This window comes from Cyrtonyx montezumae, unplaced genomic scaffold (genome assembly GCF_038088225.1).
Source record: "Cyrtonyx montezumae isolate F1298 unplaced genomic scaffold, pur_monq_1.0 scaffold_18, whole genome shotgun sequence".
Classification (NCBI taxonomy): Eukaryota; Metazoa; Chordata; class Aves; order Galliformes; family Odontophoridae; genus Cyrtonyx; species Cyrtonyx montezumae.
Window position 1 is genome coordinate 16,362,707 of NW_027071914.1, and position 26,817 is coordinate 16,389,523.

The 26,817-nt window shown below is 52.0% G+C and overlaps 2 protein-coding genes across 3 annotated transcripts; one reads left to right on the forward strand and one right to left on the reverse strand.

Annotated features, from left to right (window-relative positions):
• The first annotated feature begins 5,327 nt into the window (after positions 1-5,327).
• SOWAHA (sosondowah ankyrin repeat domain family member A) lies at positions 5,328-7,288 on the forward strand. Its single transcript, XM_065734914.1, has one exon. It carries the CDS (start codon positions 5,346-5,348, stop codon positions 6,681-6,683), a length of 1,338 nt encoding a protein of 445 aa, XP_065590986.1. The 5' UTR covers positions 5,328-5,345; the 3' UTR covers positions 6,684-7,288.
• A 6,423-nt stretch (positions 7,289-13,711) lies between these two features.
• On the reverse strand, positions 13,712-24,914 carry SHROOM1 (shroom family member 1). Of its 2 annotated transcripts, none has more exons than XM_065734897.1 (7): positions 24,567-24,914; positions 20,410-23,221; positions 19,818-19,888; positions 18,276-18,866; positions 17,437-17,587; positions 15,983-16,255; positions 13,712-14,521 (listed from the first exon to the last, which is right to left on the reverse strand). In XM_065734897.1, exons 2-7 carry the CDS (start codon positions 23,140-23,142, stop codon positions 14,267-14,269), a joined length of 4,074 nt encoding a protein of 1,357 aa, XP_065590969.1. In that variant the 5' UTR covers positions 23,143-23,221; positions 24,567-24,914; the 3' UTR covers positions 13,712-14,266. The 2 variants fall into 2 exon arrangements, with proteins under 2 accessions (XP_065590969.1, XP_065590968.1); XM_065734896.1 differs by having other exon boundaries at positions 19,818-19,963.
• Positions 24,915-26,817: the final 1,903 nt, after the last annotated feature.

Genomic DNA, 26,817 nt, shown 5'->3' on the forward strand with positions numbered 1-26,817 from the left:
GGACTGCCTACGTAGAGACACAAAGTAGTCTTTAAGCCTTCTCTGTACATTACAAGGAAGCAAAGGTAGACAGGCATGGATGTTTAAAAACTACTCTTTATTTTATATTACAAGCAATCATCACAGTCCTGATTTAGGACAGCATGACGCTCTCACTTGACACGTGCTTAAATCCCATTATGCCAGGTGCATTGAGTGCCATTCACTGAGTGCCCTCCTCCCCAGCCATGCAGCACTCACACCGGCTGATTCCCCAGCAGCTGCTGCTATCCCTGAGCCTCAGGTCAGGTGCAGAGATCCGCGGCATCGAGGCCCACTTCTGTCATTTCTAAACACCTCGCTATTCAAAATAATAATAGTAAATCTAAAGCTTCAGGAACAAAAGGACACTTTCCAGAGGAGAGAATTGGATTTGGAGGCTCTTTTGACTGCTAAGACATCTGTTGTTATGCAAATCGTTCCTAATGACTCAGGAAATTAATTTCTGTTGCAGCGGAGCTGGATGCTCCTGCAGGGATCCTAACGTTTGGAGGAATATTTGTGCCTCCTTCGCGTACATAGGTCAGACTGGACCGAGCACACGCATCCCCAGCACCGCGGACAGGAGATGCCCCTCAGTGCCCGAGGTTGGCACGGCAGCAGCACAGCTCCGGCAGCGGGGAGATCAGCAGATGGTGCTCTTCTTCACACCGTGACCTCGGCCACGGAATGGGAGAGAAGCACGGCTGCAGCAGCGAGCCGTGGCAGCTCAGCTTCCCAGACTGCTGCATCTGTCAGGGCTGCAGAAAAGCCTCGGTCCTCCGATCCAGGAGGCGCAGACAAACAAAACCCCTTCACATTCTGCAACACAGGCCAGAGGAAGCCTTTTCTTGCTAGCTGTTTATTTCATGCAGTACTTCCTCCTGGGGAGTGCTAGAAATCAAACAGTTTCAGTTCATTTTTAGCAGCGTAACATCTAGAACCTCATTCAGCTTCTGCTGGTTGCACTGACACGTGGGACCTAGAAGGCTTTCCTGCAGAAGCTCCATCTTCCTGAGCTGCAAGTAGAGTCGCTGGGAGCTGTGGTCCACTTGCCAAGCGGTCACAGCAACGCAGGTGGGATGGCTGGAAACAGACTCCGAGTTTTCCTGCTTCCTCGCTCTGAAGGGCAGCACTCCCACGCTGCACCTCGTGCCAGGTTTGCATCACGCCGCCAGAACGACAGTGCAGGTCTGCATTGCTTCAGACAGAAGCCCACCAAGTTTAGGGGCACCACCTGAAAAAAGGGATGATGGGGCAGGCTGTCCCACCACGCGCGTGGAACAAGCAGTGTTTCATAAGCACAGACTCCGAGAGGTGGATAGCTGCATCATGGCTGAGATCCTGGAGTTGCAGCTGAACCTTGCTCTTTTGTCAGAAAAAGCCTTTTATCTGCAAACAGCCCCCACCCCTTCCCAGACTTTCGCTCACTTGTTTACCCATTGAAGGTTATTGCGTTTCTTCACGGAACAAAGGAGGAGCTATTTCCCCTCACAATGCACGCTCTTTGTTTCACATCAAAATATCAACAGTGAAACTGAAAAAGGGTGAGCGTTGTCATTCTGCTTCACTTCGGGGGAAGTCATTTACCCTGGAGATGCAGTTAGCAGCCTGCACCCCAAACCTCACCTTCCTGCAAACAGCAGAGCCCCATCCAACCACAGCAGCCCCAGCACACCTCCAATCCTTCCTCCTTCGCTTCCCCCATAGCACTTCCCCTTCCTGGTGGGAAAGAGATCTGAAAGGCCAGCAGACGTTTTTTTGCTGTGACATGGGTCTTTGTCTCCCAGTTTACTTCCTGGGTCTGTGCGGTGTGTAAACAGATGCATAGTTAACAGAACAAACAGATCAAAGTAGCATTGTAGTGAGGATGTATAACTAGAAAGATTATCACAGCAGAAAGGAACAACCAAAAATAAATGAAATGCTCACCCGTGTCCCAGGCTCACAGTGGTAAAACTCTAAAGGGAGGGATCTCCAGAAAGAACTCCTTTCCCAGTGGTGGTCAGCCCTTAAATGGGGTCTGGGAGAGGTGGAGCCAGACTCCATCCCTTCCGGTCACACAGGTGCATTGCCTTCACTGTGCTCCTGCAGCTGACTCAGTGCTCCTCTCAGGTTATCAGTGGTTCAGAGTGATCCAACAGCTCCCATACAGGTGCTGTGAATAATTTTGGCCACGAGGCCATTACCTTCCTCACCTTAGGGGGTGGCAGAGCACTCAGCCTCTCTATGCAACTTATTACACTGCGATGCCATAGTTTCAAAGTTGGTGACATTCGTTTGCAGGAAAGACAACGCTGCTCAGCTCAAATCGGAAGGCAGCTCTCAGGGCCTATGGCACAGGAGCAGCAGTACTGGTGTTTAAAAAAGTAGCAGTAAATTAAATGAACTGGGGGGCTCTGTAGATTGTTTCTGTCCCAGCCAGGAAATATCAAGACGTGTAACAGGTGGCTTGAAATCTCTTAACAGCAGCCCACGGAGCTCCGTAAATAGCCTCACACTAAATATTTGCTTTATAGGTTTTGGGTGGCACAAAAAAAAAGAAGCAGATCTTCTTGTGGCTTTAAAGGCTGGAAATCCCTGCTGATGGAAAAGCAACGCCCATAATGCTCTGGGCTCGTTTGTTATCTATATTAATAGCACTCATTCAAACAGCAAAACTTCTGCCTGCACGGTGTGACCTGAGTACGCCCAGCACTGAGTAAACCAGGTGGAGCTCGCTGGGATCTGCTCCCCTTGTGCACAGCACTCTGCCTGGAAGGTGAGCAATGCAAAGGCATCAGAAGATGAAGGGAAACATTGGCAAAGAGGACACACGCAGTGCTGCGCCCTGGAATTGACATGGGATATTTCCCAGCTTGTTCTCCATTGCAGAAAGTCCAGGACCAACTGAAAGCCGCTGGCTGTGACAGCACACAACCCCGCAGCTCACAAAGAACGAAGGGGACAGGTGGTTGGATGTGCCACTGGAGAACACGTGGGGAAAGAGCTCCCTGAAACATAGCCCTTAGAGGAGAGCAGCCAGCTCTCACTTAGCACAGCATGAGGAGCACTGCTCAACATCCTTTTCCTCTTCAGCATCCTTCCGGGGACGTGCTTCCCACTTTGTGGCCATGTGAAATGCCAGCTCCTGCCATGGGGAACAGTCAGTAACAGCCCTCCTCAGGGACCCCCAGGATGTGATGGTACAGCCAGCAGTGGGAGCTTGGCTGGGGATGAAGCAGAGGGATCTGACAGCACCCCTGGCCCTCAGAGGACACCTGGGTGCAGGGGGGGGGCACGCAGCACCTCGTGCAAACACCCCCAGGAACACTGCTGGAGATGCGCGGTCCTCTTACGGCTGTGGGCCCCAGGACATGCCCTGCTGCACTGGAGTCAGTTCCAGCAGTGGGAGCCACCTCTCAGCCAGCATTCGTGATTTAAGGGAGTGCTTTATAAAAATACCCTGTTCTTCTGAACTGTTTCTCCCCTCCTCTGAGGTATGAACAATAATCCCAGTGCATAGCTGAAGGTTTTACAATGCCAACATCAGGGACTGCTGAGATTCTCTTACGCCTGCCATGGATTCCAGTAAGGAAGAGAAATGAACATTGAAATCAAGGCATAGCAATTCATTTTTGGATGCTTGCTTGTTATTAGCTCCCTACAGTGGGCAAGGCAGACCTGCAGGGATACCAAGAGCTGGAAAGCATTGCTAATATGCTGAAAACACCACGCACAAGCAGCTCCCTCAGCAGAGAGGGAGGTTACTGTGAGAGCCACGTCTAAAGGCAGCAGTAAGAGGTGCGTGACGCCCGCAGAAACGCGGAATGGCTGCGAGCAGCATGAAGGCTGCACGCTGCTATCTGGGAGAACGCTCAAGCAGCAAAACGGTTTTGAAGAGCTGGCTCGGTGCCAGCTCGTTAGCACGAGATAAAATAGCTTTTCAGAGATCTGCACAAAGATGGAGCGCGGAGGGGAAAGGCTGCCAAGGGAAGGAAGGAGTGAGCAACGCCTTCCACCACCACCCGGAGTGGAGGGGCAGGAAGGAGTGCTGCGTGGAGACTGCTGCACCTTGAGCTGCCTTCAAAACGGGGATGTGGGCACAGGCTGATATTCCACTTCAGTCGAGTTGTAGGACAGTGAAAACAAAACCCTGTTTTCTGTTTTTCTCATCCATCCTCATGCAGACACCCACTTTTATCTGCCTTTGTGCTGCACTGACTCTGCTCGCTTTGTGTTCTCTCTCTCACTTTTTTCCTAGACAAACTGTTCAGTCATTCAGGAATCAATTCAGTGATCTCCACTGCAACACTCAGCCAAGGAAAAAACGAGTTTGCAGGTGAGCGTGGTCCCTGCAGCAGGTCCCAGTCCTCCTCCTCCTGGGGAAAGGCATTTCTCTGAGGCTTCTTTCTTCTGTAGAGCTGAGAACAATAATTACAATAAGAGAAGTGCTACAGCAGAAGTAATTGATATGGCAGCACAGGCAGACAGCTCTCTGCATGAAAAAAGAGCACCTCTCCTCTCTCAGATGCACACAAATAGGTTTCGCCAGTTACAGGATACACGTGTTGTAGTAGGTACTATGATGCCAGAAGATAAACACACAGCATACACATAGGAGCACACACTACAGAATGGATTTCAGAGCGCAGAGCCGTGCACCCACCCTTTCTCTCCCACTGAGCTGCAGCTCAGGCACATCCTTTGGGGAGCAGAGCCCGGACCGCTGCCCGGAGCTGCACCAAAAGGCAACGCCGAGCCCAAAGCACCGCTATCCAGAGCTGGAAGGGGGATCAGCCGATGGAGCGTTTGGTGCGAGACCTGAGTGCCACTCCTCCGTTAGCCAGGCCGGGACGCAACGAACAGCGGAGCACACGGGGATGTGACGTCCTATCACGGCCCGGGGGCACACAACGGGGGGGTTGGGGGCACAGACCCCTTCCCCGAGCAGCCGAAGCTCCTTCCTTCTCCCCGCTGGAGCCACACGGCTCCAGGAACTCTACGGTTCAATACTCCAGCAAACAAAAATCGGCTCCGGGAGCCCGGCAGCCCGCCCCGACGTGCCCGCATAGCGGAGGGGGGGGGAAAAGGGGAGAGGAGAGCGGCGGAGAGATCCCGACCGTCACCCGCCCCGCACCTGCCCAGGGAGCGCCCGCAGCGCGGCACCGCCCCGCGGGGAGGAGGAAGGAGAGAGGCGCGGCCGCCCCGCTCCGCTCCCTTCGACGGCGGCGGCGGAGCGGATCCGTCACGTCCGCGGGAGCGGCCGCAGGTGCGCGGTGCCCGCGGGTCCCGGCAGCTCCGCCTCGGGGAGGGGGGGTTCGGGCGGCCCCACCTGTGGCTGCGGGATGGAGGAGCTCGCCCTCAGCCCCGCCGCCGTGCTGGGCTTCCTGCGGGAGCGCGGCGGGTGGGTGAGCAACGCCGAGCTGCTGGGCGCCTTCCGCCCGCTGCTGGAGGCCGGCGGGGACGCGGCGGAGCGGGCGGAGCGGCGGGAGCGCTTCAAGCAGGCGGTGAACGCCGTGGCCGTGGTGAAGGAGCGGCAGGGCACCAAGTTCGTGGTGCTGCGGAGGCACCTGCGGGCCGGGCCGGCCCCGGAGCGCGGCGAGGATGGAGGTGCCGGATCCCCGCCCGAGGAGCGGCCGTCCCCGCCGCCCCCCGAGGAGCTGCCGTCGCCTCGGGCCGTGGCCGAGCTCCGCGGGCTCTTCCAGGCTGGAGGCGGCGGGGTGCCGCTGCCCGCGGGGGGCGGCGGTGCCCGGAGGGAGCCGCTCCCCAAGCCCTGCATGCTGCCGGTGCGCTGCGTGCCGGACCGGGCTGCCCACGGCGCTGCTTCGTCCCCGGAGCCGCCCGAAGAAATAACGACCGCCGCGTCGCCCTCACCCGGCGAGGAGGACGGCGGGTGCCGCTCGCCCAGCTTGCCCCGGATCCCCAAGAACCACCGGGCCGGCGAGGAGTCGGCGGAGGTGCCGCTGGAGGAGGCTGAGCACCGCTGGCTGCTGATGGCGGCCGAGGGGCAGTGGTCCCAGCAGCTCCACGGGCTGCTGCTGGGCGACGCCAGCCTGGCCACCCGCAGGGACTTCATCTCGGGCTTCACCGCCCTGCACTGGGCCGCCAAGAGCGGCAACTCCGACATGGTGAGGAACGTCATTGAGGTGGCGGAGAAGGAAGGGGCCCACATCGACGTGGACGCCAGGTCGCACGGCGGCTACACGGCGCTGCACCTCGCCGCCATGCACGGCCGGGACGCCGTCATCTCCGTGCTGGTCCGCAGCTACCACGCCAGGATCGACCTGAGGGACTACAGCGGGAAGAAGCCGCACCAGTACTTGAAGGACGGGACCCCCGTGGCGGTCCGGCGCTTACTGGGGGACCCCACGCTCCAACACTCCGCCGGACCCACGCTGCCCATCAAGAAGAGCACCAAGATCGCTGCTTCCATCCTGAGCTCCACCAGCACTTTCCTGGGGGTCATATCCGATGACATGGCTTTCTGTGATCTCACCAAAGGTCTGAGGAAGCCTTCGTCCTTGAACAAGCTGCTGGCTGCCACCACGGGCCCCAGGAGGAAGCCGAAAACCAGAGGAGGATTCCCTTCGTACTGCTCGCTCTCCGAGGTGGTGGAGGAGGAGGAGCGCGAGGAGGCTGTTGTGAGACGCAGGCCGGTGTCTGAGCTGTTCTTTGGCCATTAGGCTCTGCCCTCCCGGGGTCAGAACTGTTCATTAGCATGTCTGGGGAGCTCGGTTTTCTCTTGCAGAAGCAAATTGGATTTCTTCTCCCCGTGTCTTTCGTTTTGGAAGTTGAACTGAATGGGTGATGGGGTCTGGCTCCGCAGGTCGCTGCATGAAGCCCAGCTCTTGGAAGCCTGAGGAGGGGGAGTGCCCCAGCAGGGGCACAGTACCAGGAGGTACCGGCACAGGGGTGAAGGCCACAAACGTTATATTCAGAGCTGAAGGTTGGAACAACCTCTCTGTGTGCACACAGGCTGAATGCTTCAGGTACAGCTTCTTGTTGTGCGTTCAAGAGCTGCTTGATTCAATGTTTTACACTGTGCACAGCACGCTGGTAGCTGGCTGCTTTAACGTGGCTTGTTCTACAGCAGGCTGAAATTGTTAGGAGAAAGATGCATAGTTTTCTCTGATGATTCCGTTTGCTTTGGTAACAGAAGAGGATTATTTCTATTTTAAAAGTGTGCGTTTAATTTTTTCAACACAGACTTTCTTACTATCAGAAACACTGACACGTCTCAATCGTTGCCTAAAGCATTTTCTTTGGCAAGGGGAAAAAGCAAAAAGGAAAAAAATAACCCCCCAAAGTAAAACCCAATGCCTATTACTCTGTCTCCATGATGTGTCTACCTCAGTTGGAAGCTGGGATTGCGTTTCTCATTGTGTTCCCTTCCCAAAGGACTTTGACCAGGTGGTACTGACCATGTGTCCGTCCTGTGAACGTTTGGCTGCAGTTCAGTTGTTTCATCTGAATGAACGTATTTTTGATATCTGATGGTATGTATTTGTAAAAAAGGAAAAGGTGAAGTGAAAAAGTAGGGATCGGATCGTGTGGGGTTTCTGAGCTGGTGTGCACAGCCTCTGAATGCAGCGTGTATCTCAACAGCGTGAGTTACTGATCTAAAACTCACTTTACTCCTGCATTACAGACATAACTGTTCCTTCTGTAGAGCTGTGAGTGCTGCTTGCAGCTGGCGTGCTGCTTGGAGTTGGGTTTGCAGTGAGATGATCGTTTTTTAAATGACTCATTTGAAGCTGCCTTGAAACGAAGAGGCAGAGCTGCGAGCAGCAGCTGCCTGCTGAGCCAGCCCACTTCTGTGCTCCCAACACAACCGCAGAGCTGTGTGCTCAGAGGTGATGGAGGTGGCAGCAGCTCTGAGTGTGCTCTGCTCTCGGCCCCAGTCAGGTGTTCTGGTTTCCCTGCAGCACTTGTTTGCATGCCTTGCCTTTCTTTCCAAGCCAGCGACTTCAGGAATGTGTCTTTCAGCCTTGAATTAAGCCAAGTGCTTCCTCCGCATCTGCAGCTGGCTCAGTGTTTGCTGTAGGACTGCACTCCAGGTGACGCTGCTCCTTCATGCCCCCACCCCGACGTGCAGTGCTGCTCTCACAGACAGGGATTCATTTCTTGTTGCTCTGCTTCTGTGTTGGACTAATTAACTCGTTAAGAGAATATTAATGATTGAGCACCTTGTGACTTCGACAACTGGAGTTGGGGTAAAAACAATAATAATGATCCTATTTGCTCTGTGTCTGTTGGTGTGACCTCTGACCTGTGTGGCCATTTGAAGCCTTGATGTGTGCTGCAGCATGGGCCCTTGGGGCTGCAAGAAAATATCTGTCACTCCATCTTAATCTTCTAGTGACATTAAACACTTCTTTTGCCGTAGCTTTTGAAACCACAGGGGCACGTGTGTGCATTTGTGTTACTGCTGGGGCTGCATGGGGACAGTGCTCTGTGGCAGCTGACAACTGACTCCAGTTTGACTCGGTCTGCTTTGGAAGTTTGTCCACTGGTTGTGACTGCACACCTGAATATACCTCCTCATGTCACACCACTGAATGTTTAGCATTTCTTTGCAGTAAGTGCAACCTGCAGCAGGCACAGGATGGAGCATTTTCTGCTTACACCTGCTCAGCTTGGCTGTGACAGGGCAAGCAGGGAGCATGCTTCAAAGCAAAACCAAGAAGTCACAGCTGAGAGAACTGACTTCACTGCAGCATGTGCCACCCAGGAAGCCCTGCAGCTCTCCTTGCTGGGAGGTGCTGCAGGTAGCTGGAGCAGTACTGAAGCCTTGGCACTGCAGTGTGCCCTGCAGTGGTTGTGACACAGAGCTCGTGGGGCTGGGAGCTGCCAGCACCTCTGTGCTGTGACACAGCTCGCTCCTCGCTGACAGATGGGGCGGAGATGGTGTTTGGGCAGGCTGTGATGAGTGCACCCAGTGCTGTGGGCCTTCAGGTGCAAACAGATCCTCGGAAGTACTGAGGACGTGCTGCTGGAGTCTGACAAATATAGACGTCCGTTCGCTTTGCAGTAAAACCAGTCCTTCAGCTTCTCTGAGTCTTGGTTTTGTATGGTGCTGTTTACACAGGGGAGGGAACGTGGTACAGATTTCTCACCAAATCATGGGAGTACTTTCATGGCAGAGTAAGGCTGGTGCTGAAGAGATCCTCCTTGCATCCTGCTGTTTCAAGCCCAAGTCCAGCTGAAGGCAGTAGGACTTTTGCATGAGTGAATGGCAGCTGTGAAGCTTAACCGTGGGCAGCCTCCTTTGCCATTGCAACAAAGGGTGGAAGCAACCCCCCCTCTTTTCCCCAGGCTCTGGCTCTGTGTCAGGCAAGGGCTCATGGTGTGGCAGAGGTATGGCAGCTGCTCTCAGCTGGAGGCAGTGGGAGCTGTCTCAGTTCTCATGAGTCTTGAATAGAGTCACCTGGTGTGCCCAAAGCCAGCCCCATCCTGCCAAGGAGAACTTACAAGGTCCCCTCGCAAGACTGAGGTCCAACAGAAGAGCAGCTCAGTCACTGCAGACCCAGCAGGAACTGCCAAACAAACCACAGGGAGCAGAGTCCAGGGGACTGTCCCCCACCGAGCTGCCATCGTGCTTTCCTTCTGCTCTGACCCTTCCACTGTGCCCTACATTCCTTGGATGCATTCTGATTTACACATCAGTCTGAGCAAAATGGCAGCGTGGCCATTCTTGCTCTTTCCAATGATTGGTACTAACGTGAGGCACTGTGAATTTGTGAAGAGGTCACTGGCACGGGCTTGGCCTGCATGCAGGATGGGCACAGACAATGCGTTGTTTGTTCATGGAGGGGACACTGAGGACAAAGATAAAAGCTCTGCACCGTAATGAGCAACATTCATTTTTCATTCTGGTTCCAAGATTTATTTCCCTAATCTACAAGGCAAACCATTAAGCACCTCTTGCCCTCGTGCTGAGCTCAACTTGTCACTGACTGCAGTCTCTGTATTTGTGTACCACCAGGAAAACAGCATGTCACAGCCAGGGACTGCTTTTCATCCCCAGTGGGAAGAGCTGCAGCCAAAGCGATGCTTCCCTTTTCCCACCTCCCTTCTCACCTTCCCTGCCTGAGGCACAGCTGAGGAAAGCCCTCAGGAGCTGCCAGGGCTGAGCAGTGGTGATGTGTGTGCAGCCCAGGATCCAGCCACAGCTGAGGGCTGCTTGCAGTGCTGGCAGCTGCTCACTCCTGGTCCCTGGGGCAGCTACCACAGCAGTTACAGCAGTTCCTTCGAGGAACTGCTCAGCCCTACCTCCAGTTCATGCCTGACACCAGGCAGCACTTACCTCGCGGTGCAGGAGCTGCTGTGGGGCTGGGGATGCCATAAGGGATCGCTCCACGTGGGGATTCTTCTCCAGGTGCCGTGGGATGTTCTTGCACGATGGGATGAAGGCCCATTGCAGACACCTGGCTGCTCACCCACATCTTCAGAAGTGTCTTTTATTCTCCAGAAGAAGACTACCAGCTCAGCCCATGTTTTCTCTCCCTGGAGGTATCTGTGAGATGACTCAGCTCATGTGGCATTTTAGAATTTCATAAAACCTTTAATGCCTCTGGCTGTTTAACAGAGAAATCCATGAGCTGCTTCTTGAGTGCACTTTGTTAAGCCCAGAGGTTACACAGTTCCCACTGCCTGATGACTCTGTAATGTACCCGTGGGCTCCCTCAGGGTGCAGGAGATGAGCTTTGCAATGCTGCTCTGAACTTATTTTTAAGATTTTATTCAGATGGTTGCCATGCAGAGAGAACATCCTTCTATTTATTCAACGCAGCTCTCACCAGCACCGAGTACATCTTTTGCAGAGTACATTTGCATTAACCTCAGCACCCCTCCCTTCCTTAATTAGCTCCGCAGGCACAAGTGCCACAGCACAACACCCCCAAGAAGAAAACACAGCCCAGGCTAAAATAAATAAATAAAATTAAAAAATGCTTTCAATTTAGTGCCTGAGAAGCTGAAGCAGCAGCTCCTGCTCCAGCAGTGACTCCCACACATTGCAGTGGGCGTTAAATCAAATCCTAAGTGAGCCACTACTTCTGAAATCCCTGTGGCTGCTGCCAAGGCGCTGTCACATGGGCAGAATGCGTGTTCTTCCTCTGGCCACTTGCTCTCACCCACACCTGCAATATTTGCTCATCTCTCTGGCTCTAGGCAACACAAGTTGTCTTCTTATCCTGAAATCAGGCCCACTCGCTTTTGCTGAGCAGAACATAAGCTACTGCAGTTTCTTCCACCACACCTCCTGTGCATGGATGACCAAATGGTGACTTAGGATACAATTCCCAAGCCCCATTAACAGCCTGCACCCTCAAGGAGAAGATGGAGGCTCTCCTGTTTTGTATGTTTCACCCCCCTTCCTTCCCCTGGGCACTGTTATTTCACATTCACCTGGATTTAGCCATAACTAATTCATACAGATGCTCCCGCAGGTCTCTGTCTACTGTCCTCTCCCGGGGAGTGGTCAGGTTACCTCCAGCCTGGGCTGCTGATATGCACTGGGCTGCGAGCTGCAACATGAGGCTTTGCTGCCCTGGAGCCCCCAGAAGCAGGGAGCTGCTGGGCTCCTCCTGTCCCCCTAAGGCACACATGCAGCTCTGGCTTTCTGCGTGCTGAGGCTCAGCAGCCCTGTGCAGCTCTCCAGGGCTCTGAGCAGCAGCTGGGAGGAGATGAGAGCATCAGTGCTTCCATGGCCTCACTCAGGTTGGCTCTGAACCGCTGCTGGAATAGTCCGTGACCATCTGAGCATCTGTTACAGAGAGGGAAGGAACGAAAGAGAAACCTGGAGACCTGAGCTCAGCTGCTGAGGCCGGCAGCCTGATGCCATGCTCCTCCAGCAGCTAAGAGTTAGCAGCACAGGCCTCCTAAGAGGGATCTCATGCCCAGCTCCTCAGTGCCACTCTACACTGCAAAAACGAGATGCAATGGCATGGCCTGATCAAAGCACCACACATCACAGGGAATGGAGGAGGCCGTGAGCCAGCACGGTCCCACTGTTACCCCAAGCACACAGAGGGCTGCTCCTATGCGCTCAGGTGCACCCTGAAGCTCTTAACCTGGGGTCAGGTGAAATCCTTATTTGTATTGGTACCTCGGACTGATTTTAAAGGCCACCACCTCCGAATGCAGACATTCCAGGAATGCTGCCTGTGACACAGCCCAGAGCTGTGCACTGCCTCGGGCTCAGCCAGCTAACAAACCAATTACAAATGATCAGCACCACAATCAAGATCCACCTGATATCCAGACAAACATCTGCATGACACAGAGGACACAGAAGAGGAACTGGGCTGTGTAGTCCCATCCTTTCCCTTCCAGGCAAGCATTAGCTTCAGTTTATTTCCAGCCAGTTCCTTTTCCTCAACTAGCAAAGGAGCCACATGTTTCTGATCGGTCTCCTAGGAGAGGCTGCAGATTTTACAGCAGTAATGAGCTAAACAGGGGTAAAGCAGCCGTGCAGTGAAGAGCTGTGTTCACTGAGTGCTGGAGAGCAGTGCCCAGCAAAGCCATGGATTCAACATTAAGCACAGCCTGTTTTGTTCAGATCAATGGAACTAAATGCTAACAGCCACAGAACGACTCTGCTATACCCACATCCACCTGCACACCTCAGTACACATCACAGAACAGACCTGTGAAGTGAACCCTTGCCCCTTCAGGGCACACCACACCATTCTGTTTCCACAGAAACATGAGCAGGGCCACAGATAGCCCTGCACGAATATGCAGACTGAGGTCCCTCAGCCACAGAACAAATGCTTGCTTGTGGGAGCCTGGAAGGCACCTAATGCTGTGCTCATTTATTCTGCAGACAGGGCAGCTGGCATCCCCGGAGTCCAGCATGCTGCTCTGCTCCTGAGTGAGCCGGTGGGCAGCAGCAGCACGTGGAAGCACTCTGGGTGCCCTCCTTCTGCTGCTGGAGGGCTGGCACATCAGCAGCAGCGAGCTCTGCTTGTATGGAGCACAGCCCACGGTCCTCCTTCAGGACAGAGTCACTCCTTGAGCTCATTCACGTTGCCCAGTGGGTAAACTGAAGTGAAAAATACGATCTGATCTAAAAATAAAACCATTAGCTCAAACTCAGGTCGATGCCCCATTCCGGGTGGTTATGAGTTATCTAAAGCTCGTGCAAGCCCAGAGGATGTGTACAGCCCTGGACAGAGGGCCAGGTAGGTCCATGGCCACGGGCAGCAGGAGGGCAGTCAGCACATGCACGACAGTAAAAGAGTTCCCAGTAATACCCAGCACCGCGGAACAATGAAAATCTGTTTTGCCAGGGGCATAATCCCCAGTTGGATTTGCAGCCAACTTACTCACCATCTAGGCACGCAGCTCAGCCTGAATATTTCTGTCATTGAATACTTCAGAAAAACATCGCCCCTATCATAAATACAGCGACACCACAGGTTTGGCTCAGCACACAGTATCACTTTGGAAGACTTTTGCCAAGGGATTTATATAAAGGCTCACAAAATGGAATTATTTCCTCCACTTTTTCCATGTACCTTTTCCCACAGCAGAGCTTTCTGTCCCCGTTCAGAACTTCTTGTGCACGCTGATGACTGAAAACTACTTAAAAGCAGTCCCAGAAAGCACTGTGTGAAAAATAAACGCTTCAGAAGCACCGTGAGGACTTCACAAGCACAGCACGCAGCAGTGAGTTCAGAGGTTATGGTGAAAGTATCCATCAGCACCCACACTGAACAGCCTGCCTGGACCACAGCCAGCCAGGAGGTGTGCAGCGCCTCCCATTGCAGTGTGTTTTTATCCTGTCATATATGCAGGTAAACAGCAGAAACGAGCACGAGAGCTTCACTGAGACGATCCACAGCGATCCCTACGGCTTTGTTCAATCCCCACGTTCAAACACCCACGTCATTTTTCACTTTGAACACTCAACCCACCCACAAAAGGAAAATATTTACACCGTTCTTTTATTGAGATTATGTCAATCTGGAAACAGATGGACAGATCACAAGGAGAAATACACGCCGAATTAATGGGAGCAGGACACCCCAGCAGCCATTTCCAAAGTGCAGTCTGCTACACAGCGCAGGATTTTGTCGCCTGGCTTGTCTGAAAAGCACATCCAGCACGTGCCTAGAGCATCTAAGCACTCGTCAATACTGTGGCACTAACAGGACTGCAAGAGCCCACCAAACTGAGCCCAGTGCAGTGAGCACGAATGGATTCCCAGGAAAATATCACAAATTATCACACACAAAAATGGACGGTCCGTTGTTGAGCATTAGAGAGGGATGCTCCTCTCAAGATTTTCTAATTGTTCCTCGAAAAATTTGATCTGCTCTTCGAGGTCCTTCTGTTCAATCAGCAAAGAGGTCTTCAGCTGCACAAAGTGCCTGTAGGCCTGGAGCTGCTGGTCGCTCAGGTATTTGGCAAGGATACCAGACACCACCCGCTCCCTACGATCTAGGTTTTCTTTCAGGTCCTTTGCATCTTCCCGTTGTCTAGACAAGAGCCTGTGCCGTTCAGTCAGGGATTGCTAATAGGATGAAAACACAAAGCAGCACACTGTGAAACCTCGTAACTCCTGGCGGAGTGCAGATCTTCATTTGGAAGCCACGGTCAATTTAGTTTAATTGTTTCCTCCTGTGGGCTTTGTGTTCCACATGCGTTTTTTCATAGATTAAATTACTCATTCTTGTGGCTTGTAAGGTAAAGACACCCAGTAAATCCCTCCCAGGCTCCCTCCTTTCATACAGCCCTCAGGACAAAACTCAATGTACTTCATATTCTCATCATTTTAGAGTATTCTGCATCCATATACTTTCAATTAGAAGCTCTTTAAGCCACACATCTTTGTATTTTCCGAGTTGCATGTGGTCAGAGTGTCAACATCATATGCAAAATACACTGAGACTTAAAATGCATAGGCAAGAAAGTAACTGTGATGCAAGCAGTAACTGCTCATCAGATCCACAAGCATCACACCTCGGCCCTTCTATGGCCTTTTAATACCCTTCACATTTTAACCAGTTTTCCTTCAGCTGTAATGATTGGCACAGGGAGGGACTGCTGGCAAATCCCAGTTTCAGGGCTATGTCTGTAAAGTACAGCACAGAGCAACTGTCAGCAGCTGCGTCCTAAGCACAGCAGCTGGGATCTCGTGCTGATACTTGTGAAAATGTCAGCACTTAATCAAGTCTTTGTAGAATACTTCACTCTCAAATAAGTCTCAAATGAATGATTTTAAAGCATTTGGTATGAAGAGTACAGATGAGTTTCATGGCTGGTGTTTCTTCAGTGCTACTAAGGCTGTTTGGTGTGAAATGCTGCCCAGAATTACTCACGTTAACGTGATGCTCATTTTAGAGCAGGTAGATCCTGCTTCTCCATATCTACATCTAAAGAGTGGCAAACCTCTAGAGGAGCACACAGTAAGGGTCAGCAGCAGCACAGCTCCAGGGAACCCCAGCAGTAATGCTGTGCTTTCTTGTTCCCTGATAAGAAATAACGGCCGCAGGTGTTGTTTTGATAAATGCATGTCATAAAAGCAGTAAGGACAGCAGGAAATCATTGTCCCTATGCTAAACTCTGCTTGTCTTCTCTAGAAAGAATTGCGTATTTTAGATTTGCTAAGATTTCCTGGTAGCATGAGACAACTCCCAGTCTTCCATTAGAACCTGCTGGTCAAGTCAAACTAAGGGGAACTTTATCTGAAAGTCTGACCACTTCCTCCTCCTGCTCTCTGTAAGACAAGCTCATTAATTGAGACAAGGCAGCAATTATCACACTGCCATTACCAGTGGGAAGAAACCCACCCCGATGCACAGGCTGCGACCTGAGCCCAGGGAGCACCGTGGGCTGGATGGCCCCCACAGCTCAGCCCCCCCAGGCACTGCTCAGCCCCGACTTCAGGGCTGGTGGGAAGCAAGGCAAGCACAGCCCCACTGCGACAGACACGGACAGAACTAACGGAGTACTCAGTGCTCTCATCACTCACCTTCTCCTCAGCATCCGTGCTGCCATCCATCCTCCTCATGGCGTTCTGGACGCGGGCGAGGCGGCTGGACAAGCAGAGCAGCAGGCTCACCACCTTCTCCAGGTCACCAATGAACATGACGTAGCGCTCAGCCTCGTTGGGCTGGCAGACGGCGCACACGGCGGCCTCCAGCTCCTCACCACGCTCTGCACACTCCTTGGCCTCGGCGAGGACGAGCTCCCTGTCCTCCCCCAGTGCCCGCACTTTGGCCCGGAGGCTGCAGATGAGCTCCAGCTGCAAAGGGGGAAAAAAAGAAGCACAGAAGAAATGGATTGCCAAAGAGGAGCTGTGCCGTTCCTCTCGTGTCATCACCACCAGACTTAAGACTTAAAATAGTTTCAAGCTCTGGGAAAGAAGAAGATTATCCAAGGTATACTGAATTCTCAGACTCTGAAAAGCAAACAATCGGTCATTACCTCAACTGGTACATAACTCAGAGAGTTTCCAACCAGAGTCAGCAGTGAACTACCATGAAGATTTCCACACGTTCATCACAGTTGTGCTCGGACACATGAGCACAAAGCCCCAGCTCTGTTACCTTGCTGCACAAGAGCAGACTGGCATTTCACTTCACAGAGAAAGGCAGTTGTGCAGGTGATTCAATTGAGCCCAAGTGCCCGGTGGCAGAGCAGCTGCAGGAGGCTCTCAAATACCAAAGTGTTGGTATGGAAAAAGGCTCCGAGATCGGAGAGGGATAAGAACGGCATCAGCTTGTTTGGAAATTGGCCAGTGGCACCACAAAGAGCAGCAGCAGATCAACAGCAGGTAGCAGAAAATATCCCTACGCCCATAGCAGGAGGAATTTCAAGAGGGCAGATTGTAATTACCTGAGATGGAGCACAGCCAAGTTTCTACAGGAGGAAAAAATACAAAATTCCTCAAAGCTGTCTGTTACCCTTCCAAGATACCATATTTTTATCAGTAGAACTGGCATCCAGCTATGCCCATCTTTATTCCCTTGCTCGTATGGAAATTAATAGGCTGCTAGTGTAAAATGCTGCCAGTTCTCTCCACGTTAAAAACATTTATTATTTAGGCTGCCAGTTGTAATGAATTTTTCAGACACAGAGACCACACTTGAATGTCAGCTCATGAGTCAGCTGCCGTGCAGGAGCAGGGAAGCAAACAACCCCAAGAGGCCTGTGGGCATGCAGCACACACAGGCACACACTGCCTGCTGAAGGTTAGCACGAGGAAGGAGAGATCAGAATGAAGTCAGAATTTAAACACCACCGTTTGTGATCACTTTGCCCCTTCCTAGAACTTTAGCTACTGGAAAAAAAAAGACTGACTCAAAGTTATCTGCCAAACTGAATTCCCAGGGTAAAAGCCATGAATGAAAGCATCCACAATTACAGATGTGATGTGAATAACTTTGTGTCGTGGTGACAGCAGTTCATTTGATGGTCATCTACCTTCTTACACGTAATGTCATCTGGGTCCTTTGTGTCACCTCCACTCCCACCCAGGTCGAGGTTTCTCTTCCCAGTGGGATCTTCACTCCTTTGCTTGGTGGTGAGTTCAGATCCAGAACATTCTTCTGTCACATCTCCACTGCTTTTCCTGCTGTTTGAACAGAAAATAAACACCCGTGACAAACACAGTGCCGAACACGAATGCTGTGTTCTCGTTTTTATGTTTCCCTACTTCAGAATCATTTTTCTCTCATCTCACAGCATGGATTTCGTAGTATTTCAAAGGCTAAAGTGCTGTTTTGCAGATGAGGACTGTCAGTCCCTTTCAGCTCTCACGCTGCTCCAGCACGTGCAGCTCAGCACACTGCTGCCATGCACTCAGTGCAGCAGTTTGGCCACCAGGGCTGTGCAGGGACAGGAGGTGCCCATCTCCCACCTGCACAGGCACCGTGCTCTGGGCGGATGAAACAGAGAAACGCTCTGATCTGCAAAAGCTGTCAACACGTAGGAACCACACAGCTCAGCTGAGCAGCACCAAAATCCCCCAGGCAGAAGGGGCTAAATTCATCATACCTCAGATGCCCATCCACCAGTGCCTCCTTACTTCCCACGCACACAGCACATCTGTCTGCACACAGCTGTCACGGTGTGCCCCCCTCCAGCTTTCTTTTCTTACACACCTTGGCCTCAGATATTTTTGGACATGTAAACCAGAAAACTATAATCTTTTGCTAATGAAACAAACATTAGAAAAACACATCCTCTCAGTGCAGGTGTACGTGTAACATTTATATGCTGTCATTCCCTATGATAGTAGTTAATTGGCTTTGTCTACTTACTCATTCTCCCGTGCGCGTCGCGCATCTGCCTTCCTTCTGTACATTTCCAGCATGGAAAAGTTAACAGGGAAAAGACCCTCCATCAAATCCAGAGCAGTTTTTCTAACAGGATAAGGCATGAGGACACCAACCAGAGAACTGTCTTTGGCAATGAGATCCATCGCGAGCTCTTCGTAACGCCGGTCCTCAGGAGAGCACAGCCTCCTTTGGGCCAGGTCCATCTCTCCCTCCTGCACAGCACCATCTTGGCTGCTGTGTGTGGCTGCTTCTCTTACACCCTGACCTGGGGCTGTACCTCCATGTCCTTGCTGAGGCTGAGCTGGCAGCACAAGGCAGCACTCTGCATTCCCCTGAGCAGCCACGGCACCGTTTGCCTTCGGCTGCAGCTCTGGGCTCCTCATTAAAGCACCGCCAGTCTGAGATCCGCTTCTGCTTTTCTTTTCCACTTGAGCATCTTCCCTGCTTCTGTTCCTTGGGCTGGGGATAGAGGTGCTGGGAGCTAGCTCCACATTGTCCTGACACTGAAGGCTTCCAGCTATGCTGTGTTGATGTTCATGGTTCAGGCATCCATCTTTCCTGGGATCATGGGAACTGTAAAGATAAAGCCAGACATTCCCTTAATTGGAGACATTTCCTCTCTAGTAGATATTTTGGCTTACTGTTAAAGCAGCTACAGGTAACTCTGAAGGGAAAGGCCACCATAAGTGACTATGTTCAGGAAGATACAAGTAGGGATAGGTACACGTAGGACCATATCTGTGAGCATAGAGTGAACACAAGGTGATCCTATAGCTGTGCAGCCATTGGTGTTCACACATACACACCCACTGCCACCCGTGAGAACCACCAGTGTGTCCCACCCGTGGGTGTGAATAGCACTGTGCTGACATTTCTGTGTTGTGACAAAGCTCAGGTTCTTTTCTGCCCCGATGCTCCCTTAGCAAGCAAAACGGATACCGAGACTTAACACTCCATCTTTCTAGCTAGTTATTTATGAACAGCACGGTATCTCTTTTTCATTTGAGAAAGCGGAGCCCCAAAGCCCCGGTGCACACACGCACACACACACACACACACACCCGCTGAGCTCAGTGCAGCTGCAGCAGTGTCAGCGGTCACACGAGGGAGCTGCGCTCTCAGAGGTGCACAGCACTCTCACTTCTCTGCTCGGTAGAAACGACGTTAAAGATCGCCCCAAAATTGAAAAATGAAGTGTAGTGCACAAATATTCCCGTGGAGCCAACAAAGGATACAGAGAAAGGAAGATGGAAGCAGGCTGCTGTGCCCAGCACTAAGCTGCCACTGCTTGAACACAGGCACTGCTACACTTCAGGAGCAGAGAACAGAGAAACGCATCCCTGGAAGTTGGGCTCTATCTGGGACATCCTGACACAGCACAGGGGTGAGGCCAGAGGGGCTCTGGGAGGCTTTGTGCTTCTGGGAGAGCTCTCCTCTGCCCCATAAGCTCAGGTTGGGGTTCTGTGTGTCCCCCCCCAGCAGAAGACAGCCGCGTGCCCCACACTGCTGCTCCCACAGCCTTACCTGGGGCTGCCGAGGTCACTTCCACAAGGTCGGGCTGGTGACACCACACAGCTGGCACATCTGTCTGCAGCCTGGAAACGACAGCAGCACACAGGACAGGCAGCTGCATTAGCAATGGATGGGTCCTTCACTCGGTTCCCAGTTGCCTTGGGAATTTCCCAAAGGGTTAGCTTTGGGTGGGAGCTTTTCTTCCACCCCTTTTTAATAGCTGTGCACCATTTGTGCAGGTGTCTGCCCAGATCAAGCATGCTTCTGTTACAAAAAGTTTCTACCTTTACTCACTTACGTTGCAGCTCCTTGCATTGAAGGGCACTTTGCCTGCAATACTTCCTTATAAAATATTTTTCAGAATAACATCGTTACTGTTAACTATAAATACATAATACGTTAAAATTATCAGCACCTCTCTTCATTCCCCACCCCCCAATTACTACTGCAAAAGCAGGGTGCAGGCTTTGCTTCCATACAGCAGCGCAGCATTTCCTACAGATTAAGCAAACACACCTTCAGCCCAGCTTCTTCCAGCCCCTGCTCCCTCCCACTGCTCCCTCCATGGCAGAAGGTCACCCCCCACCATCCCAGCACTGCTCACCTGCATGGAAGTGCACTCTGCTCCCCACCCCTGGGCAGTGGGGAGGTTCTGCACGGACACACGCTCGGGGCTGCAGCTGCAATTTGGTGCAGCAGGATGCAGGCTGGGCTTTACTGGCACCATCCTGCATCCACCATCTGTGTTCAGTGGGGGAAGAGGTGAAGAAGGAGGGAAAACATCTGGTGCTTCTTCTTCAGAGAAGAGAGCCTCGGTGCTTGGCATCTTTCTGCTCTCACTGGAGATGGAATTCCTGCCAGGAGGCCATTTAGGATGCGAAGACCTCGTCTGCAGGGCTGGTTTATGCAGCAGGGTGTGCTGAGTGCTACCCGGCCTCTGGCTGATCTTCCTTTCCATGTACTCAATCAGTGCAGTGTGCTGGATTTGCTTCAGCTCCGTCCTGGAGATACTGGAGCTGGAAAGTGCCCTCCCTCTGCTCTCTGGAGTCCTCCTCCTGGCTGCTGCTGTATCCTGCTCGGCGCTCTCATCGCTGCCTCCACTCCCCAGGACTTCCTTGTCTGACAGCTGATTGAGTTTCTCGGGTTCAGAGTAACAGAGTTTCTTTTCCTCTTTTGTCGCCCTTTTCCTTCCCCCAATTCGACCTGCTTGCGGTCTGTTAATTTCTGCATCTCTACTGAAACCTCCCAAGGATTCTACGTGAGAAGCAGGACAAGGAGCAGGTTTGGCATCCTCGTGTCCACTGGATAATGAGAAAGATCTGAGGTGTTCAATGGAGGGCCTTTTGGAGGGCTTCTGTCTCAGCCTAACAGGCAGACTCATCTGCAAGTCCTTTCTTTTGAAGGAAGTTTCTCTCAGAACCTTTTTCTGAGCCACTTTAAGTTTCTCTCTGTAGTCACTCTTAGAGCCCTCATCCATGGATGAAGCAGGACTCCCTAGAGTGACATCTTCATCCTCGTTCAGGGCATCCCTGTCAGCACAGAGCTGGCGGTGCTCAGCCTTTCGGGGCTGACTGCTTTCCCTCTGCATCTCTGTGCTCCGTGCTGGGGCATTGTGGCTGCTTGTTGCAAACCCCTTTGGAGAGCTCCTTGTGCCCTCTGGACACGGGATGAGTGTGCTGTGATGTGGGGTGTGGTCAGCCCTTCCCCCAGACAGGTAGTAAAGCATTGGAGTTGTCTGCCTGTTTATTTGCTCACCAGCAGGATCATCTGGTGGCTGTCTCAAGAACTCTTGCTGAAGTTCAGGCTGACATTTCTGGTGAGGAACAGGAGGTTGCTCTCGCTCCAGATGCATGTTAAGGCCAGGGCTGCTGCTATTGGCACAACCTTCATTTAAAGGTTGCAATGAGGAATCTTCCTTCGGTCTGAGAAAAGCCATTTGCTCAGTACTATCACAGCATTGCTTATTGCCACGATCCAACCTCTCCGAGCGAGGCTGCTCCAGTTCTACACGATGACAGCTGCACGACAGTGGCAATTTCTGCATTTTGGCTTGTGGATTCAGGAGCAGCTCCCTAACAGCACTCCCGATCTCTCCTTTGTAGTCACAGCACCCATTTTTATCTGTACAACTGTTAGCCTTCCTGGATGCATTTTTAATTAGGAGAGCATTCTCCGTACACTTCAAGTCACCAATGGCCTCAAACACATCCTGACCCACACCCGGAGGCAGCTCAGCATGGAGTGGGGATCCCTTCTGTCGGCCGCGCTCCGGCACCGCTCTTCGCAGCTCTGTGTCTCTGAGCACTGCCTGGTGCTCACTGCAGGGGCACTGCTCATCCCCTCGTGCATCACCAGCAGCACCAGGGCTGCTGCATGCAGCTGGGCAGGGCCTGGGCTTCACCCCTTCAGAAGCGTGCGTGCGAGCCGAACCATAAGCAGACAGAATTTTAGGGACGTCATCCACGGAGTCAGTCTTCAAATATTCTTGAAAAATGAAGGAAGAAGGCCTGCTGTAAACGTGGGGATTACTTCTCCTCACAGGTTTTTGGGACGGATTCCACTCTCCATTTTCTTCTGCCCTTAACCCCTGAAGTTTTGATACAGATACTCCATCTGTGGAACCAGAAAATGGACCCTTGTTTTCCAGAGCCCTTCTCCTAGCTGCCGCCATAGCTGGCTCGCTGCTTCCAGCCCCGGTTTGGCCGTGTGATTCCCCCTCCATCCAGCTGTCCACACAAGGAGCTGACCGTGCACCACACTCACTGAGACCTCCTGAGTTCTGCCTCCCCCTCCCCTTGGTGCTTTCCAGGTGTCTGGCCACTCTGTAGCTGTCCAGTCGCACGGGAGGAGAGGGCGGAGGTGCAGCTGGAGATGGCAGTCCCTGGTCCAGCATCCCATGGGAAGGAGTGCCACTGCTGCTCTCAGTGAGAGCAGGGCTGTGAGAGGCACCAGGGATGCTCGGGGCTGCTGCCCGGCACTCCTGCAGGCATCTGAGAGCAGAGCTTGCTGCACTGAGGTTATAAATGCCCCTCACATACTCCGAGTCCATGTATGGTACCTGCTCCGGAGCTGAACAGCACTCTGCTTCATAACACGATGGGGTGTGATACTCTGGAACATTTGAACCCCCTGAGAAAGAGCTGTATGCAGAGTCTGCTCTCCCAGGGAGGTGCAGGATGTGGTCTGTGCTGCCAAGGGATGGCACTGGGGAGAGATGGCTGCTGTCAGGAGCAGCCATGGGCTCCACCAGCGCTCCCATTCCGCTGCTGTGCCTGCGAGGCCATCTCTCCGTCTTGTTCTCAGACACAGCCATGGTGATGCCTTTCCAGGAAACCATCTGATTACATCTCCACGACCAAGTTGTTGGAAAAGCCCATTTTGCACTGCAGATGCATTCCAATAGTATTTAGAGGATCCTAATGTGGAGAGGAAAACAAAAAAGTTGAAAGAGATCTGGTGGCAGGATGCTGGGGGCACTCAGGGAGAGCAGGCAGGGAGCATCACATGCCTGCTGAAGATGAGAACTATAAAACCATATTCAGAGAAGCTCCATAGCTAGGGTAGTTACAGGGATCTTGGAACCATCGATTCCTCTATCACAAAGGCAGCAATTAAGCTTTAAATAACAAGAGTTCTCCAGGTCTTCACTAAATGTAAAACTGCATACAACAAGTAGGCATCCTCTCATTAAGACTGCAAAATACCGAGGGCCAAAATCAAGCTAGATTCTGAATCTGCCTAAAAATAAATCTGAGAGGTTGAAATTACAGCTCAGATGCTCCTGGAGGTACTGAACACAGCACATACCAGGCTGTGCAAAGCGCCCAAGGGCCACAGAGCTGTGCTTTGGGAAATGCTCACAGCCATGGGTCGGTGCCCAGCTCTCTGCTGGATGGCAGCAGCCCCCTGTGAACAGCAAACACATTGCTGCAACTACAACATACTGACCCTGCCAGTGCCTCTATTTCTTTTCAGATCTCATACCAAACAAATGAACAGCAGCACTGAGTGAGTAGCGCAGAGATGAGCCCAGAAGAATTATCAAATGGGAAGAAATCATGATTACAATCAGCCCTATCAGCCCTCCCTTGAAGCCCCACTCCTCTAAGCCTTCTGTTGTTTCTCAGGGGAGAGAGAACCAAACAGTATTTATTTGATGAGCAGGATGAAAATGGTGTGTTGTGTAAGTGAGCCTCCACGCCACGTCGATCTGTGCTTAAAAAAACCTATCCTGGTGAAAAGAAAGTGCCCTGAGGAGACCAGTGGGGCAGTGATGAGGGGTCCTGCAGTCAGTAACAAACCATGGCCTCAACACACAAATACTTCTATTCCTCGTGTTAGCAACTGCCCTGCCAACATTCCAGAGGCACCAGAAAAAGCACCGGTGTAAAGTTCACATGCAGCAAACACAGCTCTCTTGTGGAGTTGAGAAAGCAGCTCATGTTCATTAGCAGCACTTGACATTTACTCTGAGTCTTACACAATGCACACGGGTTTATTCTAAGAAATGGGATCTCCAGAGGCAGCCACATGAGGGGCCACCAGAAGACTGCAGGAGGTGGCCATGCTGTGTGTGACCCCTCCCTGCTTCTCCTGCAGCTTCACAGCCCTCTGATGCACACACAGGCAGTGCCAGTCCCAATGGGAACCCAACCTGATGAGCCTGACGGGTCATCTGAAGATCAATTTGTCATTAAAAGAAAGCAAACGAACCAACAGCCCTGACAGCTTTCAGAAAGGAGCTCCTCCATAGCGACCCACCTCCTGGAGAAAGGCAAACCGTTTCCAGATCCTGCTGGAGTACTTCACATCTGTTTTCATCACAGAGGTTGTGCTCAGATTTCCAACCCCCCCTTCCCAACAGCACACTCGTGCAGGGGCCCTCACAGAGCTGGTGGACACACAGATCCCAGGGACGATGCTGCTGTTTAATCAGAACAGCACATTCCTGCTCCGTTTCAAAGACAGCTGTGGTATCATTCATCTTCCACCAAAGGAAGAGATGGATGGGAGCCAAAATGCACCAGTTAATCTGTAAAGGGAACTTGGACTTGTGGGGCGCAGTAAATGAATTAATGAGTTCCTGAGAAATGAAAAGAACATAACACAAAGTTGGAATTCCTGCTGCATTCTTTCAGAAGTTTCAGTAAGAAATTGACCCGAGGACACTGGGAGAGGGCCTCTCTCCCTCACCTTAGAGAACACATAACATACAGCTGCAAAACTTCTTTGTCTCTCCTCGAATAAAGGGGTCGCACAATAAACATCAACACCCGCAGCTGAAATTCCCCATACATTTCATCACAACATACAAGGAATAAAAACCTTAGGAATCTGGTGAAGCAAACGCCTTTGATTTCCTGAAGCCATGAGAAAAGCAGATATCATGAGAGAGGGACAGTGCTGGCACAAAACAGCCAGAGCTGTGCCGTTACACCACGGTTACCGACATCACCTGCGGGAGCAGCACCGTCCTCGGCCCTGAGCTCCAGTGCACCCAGGATGAAGTCCAGTGGGAGAGAACCAGAACGCAGATCCCATTCTGATCTTCCTTTTTCAATCACAACTGTGTTCCAGAGGAACTTCTCCGGGCAGCTCTCACTTCCCTGCTGCTATTACCAGACGGAGCCAGGCCTTTGTCTGGGACACGCTGGCATGCTTCCATTGAACTTAGCGGTGCTATCCTGATTTACAACGCGAATTTGGCGCTCACTTTCCACAGCTATACACAGAATTTAAATAACAGTTGTGCTTTGGTTTTATGTACATCAATGACAGAGCTCTTGTGGTTTCCTATGCTAGCGTTTCCCAAGACCTCTTCCTTCCCTATTAATTCAGATTACCTCTGTTTGTCATTTACAGTGAATTCAGCAACGAAATGAATTTATGTCTCAAGTTTTTAATGACACCATAACAGGAAATACATAACCTCAGTCCCTTGGAAGGTGAAAGTAAGACCATCTGAGCTGGAAAAAGCTGCAGCAACCACTGACCCACTATCTGCAGGAGGACATAGCAGCTCACAGGACATCACGGGGCATTCCCTCCTCAGCTGCTCTCTCTCCCACTCCCTCCCAAAGCCTTTCCTCCTGGCACCAAAGTGCCAGATGAGCAAGAGGATTTTTTTCTCCACTCGAGTGCCCTCTGGTCCCACTCCTGCCATGGCTGATTTCAGCTTACTTCGCTTCTGTCCACTTCTATTTACTTCGGCTCCACCCACAAAACCGCACGCAGAGCACAGCCCCCTATGCAAAGGGGTTTGCAAACACAAAACACGCAGCCTTTGCTCTGTACATTTGATAAAGAAATACAGTGAACAAAAGCATGAAAATGAGCAACAGGATCACAGCAGGGACAGCAAGGAGCCCACTGTGGGCAGCAGGCAGGCGGCCAAAGCAGAACACAATGCAGACGTGCTGCAGGCTCCAGGACGGGCGCTCTCTGTGCTGTGATAATGGATTTCTTCCAAGTTTCTACCACGACAGTAGCAGGCAAAAAGAGCAGTGCTGGCACAGCTATGCCTGCAAGATCGTGTTGCTGCTGTCCACGCTGCCGGTTCGCTCAGCTCAACGCAAGTGTTGTACACTGAGATTCCTCCTTCAGACACCTACCTGAGGCAGCCCCAGAGCATGCTGCAAGGCCAGGGTCCTGCTGATGGCTGTGGTGCTCGCAGGCTGCTGGCAGGACCCCAGGCACACCAGGGGAAGGCATTGAGTGTTGCACAACCCCAAGGTCCTTGCAACCAAGTGAAGAGGTGAGAGCCTCATGTCTCTGGCACGTGGGTTCTGCGCAGAGAAGTCAGCAACCTGCTGCAGTCAGTTAGCAACTTACTGTTCCTTTAAGGGCAAGTTTTCTTCTAGTTACAGCCTGTTCTTGTTTGACCTCATTTAGATCACATCAGGCGCTGCTAATTAACCTATAACTCACTTGCAGGTACATACAGTACTCGCCCAAACACAGGGCCACCCCTCTGCATCTGAGGCAGAAGTATTTTCTTTATCAAATCTCCATT